The sequence below is a fragment of the Thermobia domestica genome, chromosome 5 (genome assembly GCF_964235325.1).
Source record: "Thermobia domestica chromosome 5, izTheDome1.hap1.1, whole genome shotgun sequence".
In the NCBI taxonomy this organism is placed as follows: domain Eukaryota; kingdom Metazoa; phylum Arthropoda; class Insecta; order Zygentoma; family Lepismatidae; genus Thermobia; species Thermobia domestica.
The window spans coordinates 123,921,209-123,934,763 of NC_137458.1; the positions used below are offsets into that span (position 1 = coordinate 123,921,209).

At 36.4% G+C, this 13,555-nt stretch overlaps 1 protein-coding gene across 2 annotated transcripts in view; it reads left to right on the top strand.

Annotated features, from left to right (window-relative positions):
- Nucleotides 1-434: 434 nt before the first annotated feature.
- The window catches only part of LOC145686099 (protein MEMO1), a 41,447-nt gene continuing 28,326 nt past the window's right edge, over nt 435-13,555 (top strand). The window contains exons 1-2 of one of the 2 annotated variants that reach the window (XM_081759043.1): nt 435-683; nt 7,369-7,450. In XM_081759043.1, coding sequence (XP_081615169.1) covers nt 635-683; nt 7,369-7,450 — 131 coding nt within the window. In that variant the 5' untranslated portion in view covers nt 435-634. The remainder of the gene's footprint in view (nt 684-7,368; nt 7,451-13,555) is intronic. The other variant, XM_081759042.1, reaches the window with a different exon arrangement.

Below are 13,555 nucleotides of genomic sequence, written 5' to 3' on the forward strand. Positions count from 1 at the left end.
CGTCTGACTTCGAAATTTTTCACCCTGTTATAGTTCATTTGCAAGCTTTTTGTGAAAATTTTAGGGGACCAGTACCGTAAAAATTTAGAGGGGCCCGCTTCTAGACCCCATGGATAAGGGTCTGTCACATATTAATATGATGTAGACCTGTCATTAACTTTTATGTCAATCATATATTGTAGATCTCCAAATTTTTTGTGTCAACAAATATTTCGTGGAGCACATCATCAAATATCGCGTGTGGAAATACTGTGTTTTCATACAAATATACAAATATCTCTTTAAGTATAGACCCTATTACTTCATTAACAGATAATCATTTTTAAACATATTTTCTTTACCGATCTGTTACTCTAGTATAAAATTAATAAGTTGACACCAAATCAGTTGCAAACACTGCTTAATTTACTATCACATTTAGTGACGTCATATTGTGTGGTGCTCTGGTTTTGTCAACTTAAGATCTCCCGTTGTTGTGGCAAGGAACAGTGGAAGTGACAGTGGTTACTACTTGTACGTTGTTGTGTAACGGGTGGACTACTTTGAGTTGGCTTGCTTTTTTGAGACTTTTTGCTGTCGCCAAAGAACTGATAAAAGATTTTTCAAAAACGGAGCTCAAAAGACAGGATCAGCTATGTCTGTAAGGCGTGCGTCCCATGCTGGAAGCTGGTACTCGGATTCTGGTAAGTGAATTATACTTGTGAATATACTTGTTTTGACCATCTCAGCTGTTCGGGGAGGTGTCCCTATGCAGTTAAAATGTAGAACTCGAACATTTCGGTAGCTCTCTCTTAATCTGTAGCAAACAAATTATGCATATAATGAATTTAGAAAGATATTTAGGAGAACAAAGTAAATTAAAATACTTTGAAGTTTAATTGTTGAAAACTAATATTTCTACGTCGATATACTGAAAAGTGTTCTTTGTTACTTTCACTTTATAGTTTGTTTACGGTCACAAAGGATTGATCAAATCCAAGAAAGTTTTCAAACCAGTGAATAAAGTACATTTATAGTAGATATTATTTGGAGCTCATTTACTAAACCTAGAACTAGATTGATATTTTGGTGGTATAAATTTTAAAATACCCTAATTACAGAATCACTGAAGCGTATCCGAGCACAAAGATATATATATATATATATATATATATATATATATATATATATATATATATATATATATATATATACGGAGAAAATAATATGTATAAACAATGAAGGAAACCAATAAAACTCACATATTGTTGTTTTCGCTTTTAATTAAATTAGATGTAGTCAAATTATCAGTCACAATGGTTTACTATAATTTTATGAATTTTATTATTTTTTTTATCATGGTTTTCTCTTCCCTACAGAAATAACCATGGATTAATTTGAATATATTGACCTATAATTAATTATCTCAATTATCGCTATCTATAGAGCTACTTAAATTGACGTGTTCCAAAAACAAAAGAGTCACATGAAAAGCATCAAACTAAAAATACGAAGACCATATTGGGTCCACTCGTACCTGACTTCGTGGAAATACGTATTAGTATGTGTTACAAAATTCCGTGCAGGTTAATTTTAAAAACACTAGGAATACAGTAATTATTAAAATACGGTAATGTTAGAAATACAGTAATAAATATTACTACTTCCACTAGTAATTTCTGTTTTAGGAAAGTATTTCCACTGGGGCATATGGCATTACCAAATTGGCACAGGTGAACTTGAGGAGGGGCATCAGAAATAATTATAGAAAGATTAAAATTCTTTCACTAGTTACTTCCTTATGCTTCTGCAAAATATTTCGCTTAGAGATATTATAACTCCTAACTTGATACAGTTAAAATTGAGCGAGCATAAGGCACAAGTAGGGTGTGTGTATATATGTGACAGATTTTGAAAAAAGGGAAATTTTTAGACTTACGAAAAAGATTTATAATACTCGACAACTATTTTAATGTCAGGGGGGAAATATAATTTGCGTGCAGTTTTACCAAACAGATTCACAGTATAAGTAGTAGTAGGAATGGGTTAGAAGCCCCGCTGGAGTTTATTGAGTTCTGTTCTCGACATAAAATGAACAAATTAAAGACCCCCAAATTTTTCCATACATTTTACAATCTGTGGATCCGCATAGTAAAACTGAACCATAATTTGTAAAACTAAACCAGTTGCGGAAATAGTTTCTTTTCTTCGTGCTTTTGCAACAATATTAACATTAATAATTATTTATATATATATATTGAAATTGAAGCAGTGTCTCTAGCCCGAAGAAAAAGACATTTTCCTAAAAACTGGCCCGGACCATTTTTAGAGACAAGAGTCCGGGTAGAATAAAACCTCTGGTAACCCTAGTTACGAGAAATTTTTATTCAAATACTTATTACTTCCACCGTGTATGCTTACACCAGCATATGCTAAGTGGTCACCAGAAGATAGTCTACTCTACTTCAAAGTAGGGTAACCACGCAGCAGCACGGGTTGCGTTCATGGAAGTAGGCGCGTTAGCGACGGTGGCTATACGTGCAAATGAAAGCTAGTGAGAACAATACGTGGTTTGTTGGAGTACGGTTATATAGTAATGAAGCTTTTCTTTTCGGTTGCTATGTTCATAAATGACACATATTTGGCACCTAATAAGTTCCTTAAACGTTGCTTTGTAAATTGGTAGATTTTAGCCATAAATTTTCGCAAAAAGAAGAAAAAACCTGCATCAAACTGTGTATTTACCTTAACTTAGTCTTTTATTTATTTATTTACAGTATTGTGTTATTGACTAACTCAGCTTTATCTGGATTCGATTGTTGATTGGTTAAATTGAAGTTTATCGTCCCTTTCAGCACGTAGGCAACATGATATGTAGAACTACAGCTTAACCGTGATATCCAAATCACATGATCTTTCATTGGGAATTGACGCCCAGTCTCCATTGCCAAAAGGCGCGCACTCTAACCATATATCCAGGAGGGATTAGAGTTTTTCCTGCTCTCTATATAAGCAATGCGTAATGAATACCTTAGAGGAGATGTTAGCTTCTTCTATTTGCAGGTAGTATGCGCGTTACTCTTAGGAGTATGTGTGTCAGCGTTAAGAGACTAGACGACATCTACTTGAGTTAGCATCTTTTAAGGCTATATGAGAGTGGACCTACATCCTAACATGGGATCCGAAACACATGAGTATGCATCAACAACTGCACCAGGGTCTCCCACGCCGGAGACGTGTACGATTTATACCCACGGTGGAGCTTAATCTGCTACTTCACATGTATTTTCTTTACATGTACAGCACCCTCGTAATTGAATAATCTCTTCCAGTAGAATAAACACCATCAATTATTGGCAGCGATCAACATGCTTTCTAGCGATATAAAAGACAAGTTTTTCCCTGTTTTCTCGGAAACTATGCATGACAAGTTACTCGTAAACATTTTTTTCCTGTCCAGCTCAGTGTGATCCGTTGATTCATATATGCCTTGTCTTCGGATAATGTTATCGTTAAACAAAAATTAAAATGTAAAGGGTTAATCATGATTTTAGTCTGTATCTCGTTGATCATACTATGTACTCCCATATTCCTAAAGTGTTACAATGGAAAGTTCGATGAGGGTACGCTTTCGTAATACACTAGTTTGATCTTATTCGGCGGCGTGATTATCATGCATCACGAGAAATTCAATTTTAACAAGTGAACTTTGTTTTACAATATGAAGCTACGGTAGACTTCCAAACTATGCGAATTCAGTACTTGAACTTCAAGTAGTACCGTAGCTACGTTATCGATTGCAATAGGGGAATAAGGTCAAAGATAGAACTTGTTCCTCGGACGCTACAGTATTTATTTTTTTTGTTCTATGAAAATTAATATTGAAACTGGAAGTGTTAATTGATGTCTCACTTCTGGTTGCAATAAAAGAATTAAATCAGAGGTTAAATATATTCTCGCGATACTGAATCCGTTTCAGAAGACTTCTTGTCGCTATCTATTTCGGTTTTATCCATTATGCGATTTCGTAACTGGAAATCGTAGATTGTCATCACTTCTGGGTTGAACAGATAGATAAAAGTTGAAGCAGAACTCATTCTTGGAACGCTGAATCTGTGCCAAAATCCGCTTTTCGATGCCTTTTATGTTTTTGCTCTATCAGGGTGTCTATCGGTCACGAAAGTCACGGAAAAGTTACGAAATCAAAAAACGGTCATGAAAGTCATGAAGTTTGGCTTTTAAATCACCTTTTTTTTTTTTTTAATTGTACAAATACAAGTATAGACTGGAGAATTTTGCTCTATAGAACGTCAAAATTCACCACCAAAAATGTCTATTGTCGCCTTTAGATGCTACCAAAGCGCAAGCAAAGCACACTTCTATAGCATGCATGAAAATTCGGCCTAATTCGTACCCAATTCGGTCTTAATGATACGAAATGTTATTGTTTTGTGAAGAGAAGGTCACGAAAACGTAACGAAATTTCATTTTGTAATTTTAGTAGACACCCTGTCTATGGAAATTAGTATTGAAATCGGAAATGCTAGTAAATTCCAGTTACTTCCGGTTTCTGCAGACTGTTGCAGGTGGTGATGGTATGTTCCCTTGAGACGCTAAATCGATTGCAAGAAACAGCTTGTCGTTTTCTTTTACAGTTTATATTCTACGAGGATTAATGCTAAAAACGGAAACGATTGATTTTTTACTAGTTCAAATGCAAATAAGTGGTTAACGGAGATGGGACCTGTTCTTGGGACACCAAATCGATCGCCGAAAACAGCTTTTCAATATCTATTAGGGTTTTTGCTTTATGGAAATCAATATTGAAATTGGAAGTACTAGTAAATTTCAACTAGTTTCTCGGTTTCGGTACAGTGGTGCAGATGATGATGGTAGTTCTGTGGAGACGCTGAACTGATTTCTTAAAAGGTGCCGCGGTGGCTCAGTGGTAGAGAGTTCACGTCTAGTGCGTGGAATCCCTGGTTCGATCCCAGCTTGTGCCAAGTGAACTTTGTGATGGACAGACATGTGGATTTTCTCGGGGTTCTCCCGCTTTCTTCATTCCACCATTGCATTCGTTTATCATCATCGTCTCCTTTAGCCTCCACGGCATAAACATGGGACGTAAAACTGAAAGATTTCATTTCATTTTTGATTTCCAAGAACTCTTATGAAGAGATGCAATCTATTTATAGAACGTTGAATCGAATGCAAAAATTGTTTCTCGATATCTCTTACCGTTTTCGCTATGATGGACGAACGGAAGGATATAACCATTCTATAACACTTCCGCGAGTTATACATAGCATAGTTTGGAAATCTAAAGACTACGCTTGAAGATGTACTCTCACCCAAATCATTTTGTTCAGCTCTTTCGAATAGTATATACACGTCATCTGTGAGATTTCTTTTTTTCTTAAACGGTAATAATATTGTAAACTTGAAAAATTCGTTCATTGCACTGTCTTTCAGTGCCAAGTGTTTTTTTTTTTTACCTATAAGTTTTCCAAAATATGATGTCTTTAAACTACCTGCACCTAAAACTCCGCTCTGAAAGTCTATTTTCTAGAATAAAATTTCTCATTGTGGTTGTATGGTGAAATTGCTTGGAGGATTCGAACAGGCCATGAGTCTTTAGTGGTAGTGTAGTGAAGAGTAAGTTATGGATCTTCATTTTTTTGTAAACAAGAGATTAACACATCGGCAAAGATCATTAGCAAGTTGTGTTATACGGTGTATGAAACCCTTTAACAATACTCTCTCTTTAAAGATAAACGTTTTTTTTTTTTTTTTTTTAGCAGGACTGTGCTCCCGTGCACGTGGTCAAAACAACACGAGAGTAGCTGTAAACACTGTCTCCAACTGCACCATCTATGTCAGCCATGTGCAACAGCCGGCCCCCGGACCAGTTTCAGCCCATTGAACTCTTTCAGGCGGCCTGCATGATCCCTTATTGAAAATATACTTCTTACATATTCTTAAACAGAATTGAAAAATATTTCGTGGATAACTGATATCCACTTTGGAAAATATCATCCGCGTTGGAACATCCAGTGTATGTACCGCGGAACATTGTGAGAGTAGTTCAGAACATGAAGAATCAAATTCCCTACTAAAATGATCAATAAATATCTTTTTCTTTAGTTAATAAATACTTTGGTTACCGCTATAATAGTTTTTGTGTTCCTGTGATGTTAGTGTACGTTGAATGAGTTTCTCAATTAAATATGGCCATTTGATTGTTATGAAAATGTTACTCATTGTCTTACACGGCCTTCGACGTCAGTAAGTCCTCTGTGATTGGCCCACCTCCTGTTCCAACTTGCACATACCTGATCTATGGGGATTGTTCGGCTGGCAATCCAAACTGTATCCGCTGGACTATTGCTTGTGGCATGAATTGGAGAGGTGGCATGTGATGAACATTCCCATTTGCAATTTCTAAAACAATTCCTTCTTCAAATTGTGAATAGGTGATTCTCCCTTCAATTAGTAGTCATTTCATGGACACGTGACCTGACCTGAATAAAGGAATGCATGTGAGGCTTATCACATAAGGACCAGAATTTCTAAACTAAACACTGAGAATGGGAATGTGGTGTGAATTTTATCCATGAAAATTAAAGACTCTCCAATGCTTTTTTATTATATCAGTCTTTGCACAAACATTTTTGGATTAAACGTAAAATCACTAAATTTGCCAACATGAAAATTCTAGTATTGGATATGGTAACATGCAATTTCAAAATGGTTTTAAAATAGTGTTCAGAAGATTTCTGGCAAGTTTGGTTGGTTAGTGAAACAAGTATTCTAGGATTTATCTACTGAAGAAATTCTGTGTGTGGAAGTCCTGACTAAATAAATAACTAATAAAATTTATTAGTGTGTCGAGTATTTAGAATAAAGTTCACTTTAATATAATAATGTTTTTGAGTGTTGATACATGATCTTCGTTCTTCACTTTAAGAAGTGTTGTTATTGCAATAATTACGAAGTTGTATCTTACAGTTTAAAAACATTTTGATTGCATAGTTCTACTAGGGTTAAAGCATTTTTAGTATGTGACCGATTAACTCTATTTACTGTCAAGGAAGAAGTCATTTATCTGTTCAGGACTTCAGAATATCTAGTACACACCGAAACTTTATGGCAGTTACAGGGACATGTCGTTTGTTAGTAAATGGAATATAATGTGTAATAATTATAATTCGAGAACGTCATATGGTTTCGTTGTTATGTTATGAAACAATAATATCCTACTAAAGACTCATGTTATTTCCTTTCATTATAAGATATTCAAAACAAATAACATGCTTTGTGTTTTTAGCAACATTTTGAAGTTATGGATGATAGAAGAGTTTTGTTTATTTTTGACTTTTTTTTTTTCAGCCAGAGAACTGGGAAGGCAACTGGAAAACTGGCTAGGCGTAGCTGATCTCTGCCATGGCCCTGCTCGGGCCATCATTGCTCCGTGAGTTACTGTTATATTCATTCGTCTTAATACGATTAGTTTTATATATTATATGTAATAGAATATATATGATACACATAAGTTCATTTAAATAAAGGAGGAAGGTTGTTAATCTTCCTTTCAGAATGCCTGTTTCTTAAGGATTGCTTTATAATATAAAGTGTTTTCAAAACTAGAAACAAATTGAGGTTTGGAGAAGCACGTGGTGCGCTGTTGCCACTTCGTGCGCATCCTGATTCATCAGCTGGAACTGTCCTGTGAATCTTAACGAAATAGAAAATTTCTAAATATTGGTTTGTTTGGAATGGATGAAAGGATATGTTTGCCGTCCTAGTTTGTGCATCTTGGGAAGGAGGAGATGCTTTTCTTTCAAAATCACTTCTGCGTACAAAGAAACAAAAGACGCTTCTTTCATTCTAAAAACACGTGTTTACTATTTAGTGGCAACATTGGAATGTTGAGGTCTGTTGCCAAGGAAACTCTCCACCCACTGTTGCTAAAATGGTGTTTATGATTCGATCCTCGCTGAGTGACTGCAATAACTATGTGACGTAAATTCCCTTCTTCAAAACAAATCTGCACGGGTTTTGAGCTGTCAATTTGTTTCTAGTTTTAAGCACTTTAGTTAACGCAGAAAGTGCACTCAGCTAATTGTTCAATTGATGTACTATTTTGAGTGCAGTTTTCTGCAAATTAGATACATTGTTTTCTTCTTTCCTCCTCCAAGGCTGAGAATTGAGAATGTAATTGTGATTATTGACTTATCTAGTACATATTAGTAGAAATAAATTGTGTTATCACATACATCTTCTGATCCTATTAACAATTTCCTTTTCTGACACATCTTTAATAGTATAATAATAAACTGTAATAAAAGTAAGTTAATTTGCAACACTTAGCCTTAATTTGTAAACTGAATAATAAATGTGGTATTTTAAGTTTTCACTGAAAATGTAGATTTGTAGTACAGCTGATGTAGTACTATTTGAAACACCGCATCTTTATGCTGAGTTCGCAGCACTGCACTGTGGGCCAGAAGCAGAATCTGACTGGAAAAAAGTAGTTTTGGCAACTACGTCTAATTTACATTCGAATAGCACAGTAGTATTAAGTGATAACCAAAGTTTCTTGCTGCGTATCAATTAACACAGATAACAGCCTGTAGTGGTGGTCGCAGCACGTCAAATTTGATAGTTCATTATCTGCTTTGTAACGTACTGAATTGAGGTGGTATGAACGTAAAGTTTATAGTTTAATTATAGATGTGAAAAGGCAAGGAAGCTCGCTAAATAAGCTATGAGTATATGTACTTAATATTTGACTTAAGTTTTGTTTGATTGGTTTATTTTGCTTTTCTGTAGAAGTATCTCTAGAGAGTGCAAGTTATTAGATAGTAAAGAACTGCCATTGGAAATTCAAATTGACATTTAAAAATGTACGTCCATGTCTGTAGCTAGATTTTTCGTCATGGTGTAGTTTGATATATGTATTTTGAAATACAGTTGTGATCTACTGCCCATTCTCGTCCGATTGTTATATTTATATTATTTTCAAAGATAAGTGTAGAGAGCCGGACATGCTTGTCCTGACGCGCAAGGACCTGTACGAGGTGCTGTGTTCTAAACCATCAAACGAAGCACTTTATGTTACGAACAAGTACGGAATGTAAAACCTTTCTGCTGATGTTCTTCGCAGTGTGAAAATGACTTTAATTGCCTACAAAGGTGATTTCGAGAAGCTTTCGATGCTGTGTAATAGAAAGACTGATTCATTTTCATTAAAATATAATGATTGGTTGGACGGACATATTAAGTTCTCTGATAGAGTGGTTACTGGTTTCAAAACGATTTCTCGAAGCCAAGAGCATAGGCCTTCGACAAGCAAATTAGACAGACCTAGCAAACCCTTCGAAGATTCGGAAGTGAAGTCGAAGAAAACCCTTGAAAGCCACTCGTTACAAAGCATTCTGAGCAAGAGCTTATGTTAGCTACCCAAAGGTCATTGAGAGCTGCTGGAAAAAGAGACTCCGCAGTTGTATTAGGAGAAAACATTCAAACGACACCTAAGAGAGTAACGAAATACAAGAAGGCTTATCATTCACCAAAACTGTATCCAAACACTTATTCTCTGGATGAAGCATTGGCATTATTGTAGATAACAATTTATTTAGAAGGCAGTATACCAATTTGAGACTAGGCGCAAAGGCAAAACATTGTAACATATATCCTTCGTATAATGTGGTGCGGGTAGCAAAATTAAAGTGCTATCCCAGAGAAGGTATATTTATTAACTGACATGTCAGCCGAAGTTCATTTACAAGCAATAATAGATCAGACAATTAAGCGCATCGTGACTTTACAGACATATGCACCGACGACTTCGCATGCAAATGAAGAAGTAGAGGAAAATTATGAGAAAATAGAAGAAATTATAGATAGGGAGAAGAAGGGTGCATGCATAATTCTAATGGGAGATTTCAATGCAGTTGTGGGAGAAAAACAGGAAGGTAGTATCGTAGGCAAATATGGTTTAGGCGAAAGAAATGAAAGGGGAGAGGGACTGGTGAATTTTTGTAGACAGAATTCACTAGTAATTGGGAACACTTGGTTCAATCAGCACAAGAGAAGAAGATATACATGGAAATCACCAATAGACGGCGGAAGATATCAGATAGACTACGTTATGATTCAGGACAGGTATCGGAATAGCTTAAAGAACGCGAAGACCCTTCCCGGGGCTGATATTTTCTCTGATCATAATCTTGTGCTGGCCGAAGTAGATATTCAACTGAAAAATGTAGGCAGAAGAAAAGTAGGTAACAAAGTGTTGAATACTGAAAAGTTGAAAAACGAGGAAATTAGAAATCTTTTCGCTGAAAAATTCGAAGAAAAATGTTCAAACGAGGAAAGGATAGACGCAGGTAGTAACGCACGGTGGGAACATATTAAACGTTGCTTACAGCAGGCTGCAGAAGAAACAGTAGGTTACCGCGAACACAAAACTGCTAAGAAACCATGGGTTACAGAGCAGATGTTGCAGAAAATGAGGGAGAGGATGATGTGGAAACAGGTTGATACAGAAGAGGGCAGAAAGATGTACAGAAAGTTAAATAATGAATTACGAAGAGAAACAGACAAAGCGAGGGAAGAGTTTTACAAAAGAAAATGCGAGGACATAGAAGAATTAGAAAGAGTTGGGAAATATGAGGAAATGTACAAGGAGGTGAAATCTATGGAATTTCGGAGGAAACAAGGGAGTATCATGATGGCAGTAGAAAATAAGAATGGGAAGGTAGTCAGCGAGAGAAATGAGGTCATAGGAAGGTGGAAAGAATACGTTGAAGACTTATATGAGAGTAGGGATAGACCGTGTAGCCTAAATGTTGAAGTGGAAAATGAAGTAGGCGAGGATGATAAAGGATTTAGTATTCTTCGGGATGAGTTTGAAAAGGCTATATCTGAGATTAGGAATGGAAAGGCAACAGGAATAGATAACATACCAATTGAATTCATTAAAAATATAGGAGACAAGGGAAAGAAAGAATTGTGGCGACTATGCAATGAAATATATGAAACAGGAGAATGGCCAAGAGACTTTCTGAAAACGATCATGATACCGATGGCTAAGAAATCGAACCCAAAGAGATGTGAGGATTATAGAACTATTAGTCTCATATCTCATGCAGCTAAAATTCTGCTCCGAATACTGAACAGAAGGTTATATGGAAGAACAAATAAAGATGTTGAGGAAGAGCAGTTCGGGTTCAGAAGAGGCAAGGGCACAAGAGATGCTATTGGATTATTAAGGGTGATCGGTGAAAGATTTATAGAAAAAGGGAAAGAGGTGTATGTTGTATTTATTGATCTAGAAAAGGCTTTTGACCGCGTGAATTGGGAATTGTTGTTGGGAGTTCTAACAAAGATAGGGTTGGAATGGAAAGATAGAAGACTCATAAGAAACTTATACATGAACCAACAAGTAAGTGTTAGAATAGGGGAAGAACTGACGGAAGAGAGTACAATTGGAAGGGGAGTTCGACAAGGATGCTGCCTCTCGCCAACACTATTTAATGTCTATCTAGAAGAGATAGTAAAAAAGAGCCTACATGATGATGATGGCATTTCGGTAGGAGGTAGAATGATTAGATGCATAAGATTTGCAGACGATATGGCCCTTGTTGCAGAATCTGAAAAGAAAATCAATAAAATGTTAGAAAAAATGAGAAGGGGCTTTGAAGAATATGGGATGAAAATAAATGTTAGGAAGACAAAAGCCATGGTGATTGGAACGAAGGGGTCTGTGTCAAATATAAAAATAGGAGGGGAGAAAATAGAACAAGTGAATAGTTTTCGATACCTGGGTAGTGTTCTTAGTAATGACATGAAATGCGAACGTGAAATAAAAGCAAGGATAGGAATGGCGAAAGAAGCCTTTAAAAGAAAGAAAAGTCTGTTTTGTGGGACCTTGAACAAAGAGTTGAGAAAAAGACTCATAAAATGCTTCGTGTGGAGTGTTGTGCTGTATGGGGCGGAAACGTGGACATTGCGTAAGGGTGACGAAAATCGACTGGAAGCCTTCGAAATGTGGGTGTGGAGAAGAATGGAAAGAGTTAGTTGGGTCGAGCGGAAAACGAATGAGAGAGTGTTAGAAATGGTGGGTGAGAAAAGAACACTTTTAGATATTATTAGGAAGAGGAAGAGAAACTGGTTGGGACATTGCCTAAGAAGAGATTGTATCATGAGGGACGTCCTAGAGGGTATGGTGGCGGGAAAGAGAGGGAGGGGGCGAAGGAGACTACAATTAATGGATGATATTAAAACAGAAAGATCATACGCGAAGACGAAAAGGTTAGCGGAGGATCGTGGAGCATGGAAGCTTCTCAGCTGCGGCAAGTGACCTGCCAATAAAGGCAGAATACCTATGATGATGATGATGATGACTTTACAGGAAGATGTTATTAAACAGTGTATCAGAGGTGGAGACATAATCAAATTAGTGTGCAAGTAGGGTTGCGATGGAAACAGTTGTCATAGTGTGTGTATATAATAAGCAGAAAGTTCAGAAAATGAATCCAACAATGTATATAATGACTTAGATATTTTTGCTATTTCCTTCGTTCCCTTTCAACCTCCCCATTCAGCATCGGATGGGGAGGTTGAAAAAGCAATTTTGTGGCAGAATCCCAGACCATCATCGCCTAGATTTTGTCGACCAATTGAATTGTTGAATTAAAAAGAGACAACTGAACTGTCGAGAAAGGAAACGCAAATACGTAATTTAAAGCCTACTAATGTACTGGTTCAGGAGAAGGAAGTAAATGTTATCCCTGAATTTGTGTTCACAATGGTGGATGGGAAGATGTGCAACTCTGTTAAAGAAACTTCCTCTCAAACGTACTATATATGTGGATCTACCCCTAAGAATATGAACAATATTGAATTACGAACAAAATAGTAGCAGATATGGATTTGGAATTTCTCCCTTACATGCTTGGATCCGGTTTTCGAATGTGTAATTCACATAGCTTATCGGTTGGACATTCACAAATGGCAGGTTAGGGATCCCGAAGACAAAGTCAAATTCTTTGCACGAAAGGAACAAATTATTCAAGAGTTCCGAACGAAAATGGGATTAATTGTAGAAAAACCTAAACTTGGAGGAGTAGGAAATTCAATGATGGAAACACAGCGAGGCGTTTCTTCCAAGATCCATCCCAATCCGCTGAGATTAGAGGAATTAATGAAGAACTGATTCGGCGATTTGGTATTATATTGCAAAGTATATCATGTGGTTTTCAAATTAATGTAGAAAGATGCAGATGTAGAAAGATGTAATGTAGATGCATTGACATTAGAAACTACCAAACTGTATCTTAGTCTATATCCATGGTTCTTCATGCCGGTTTCTGTTCATAGAATTCTGATTCATGGAGGAAGAATTATTGAGGCAGCCATCTTGCCTATCGGAATGCTCTTCGAGGAAGCTCAAGAAGCAACACATAAGCACATTAGAACAGATAGGGCAGCTCATGTAAGAAGAAAAAAAAAAACTTCTCGAAAAGAGAACATTCGCGATGTATTTCACATGCTCCTCCTCAGGTCCGAT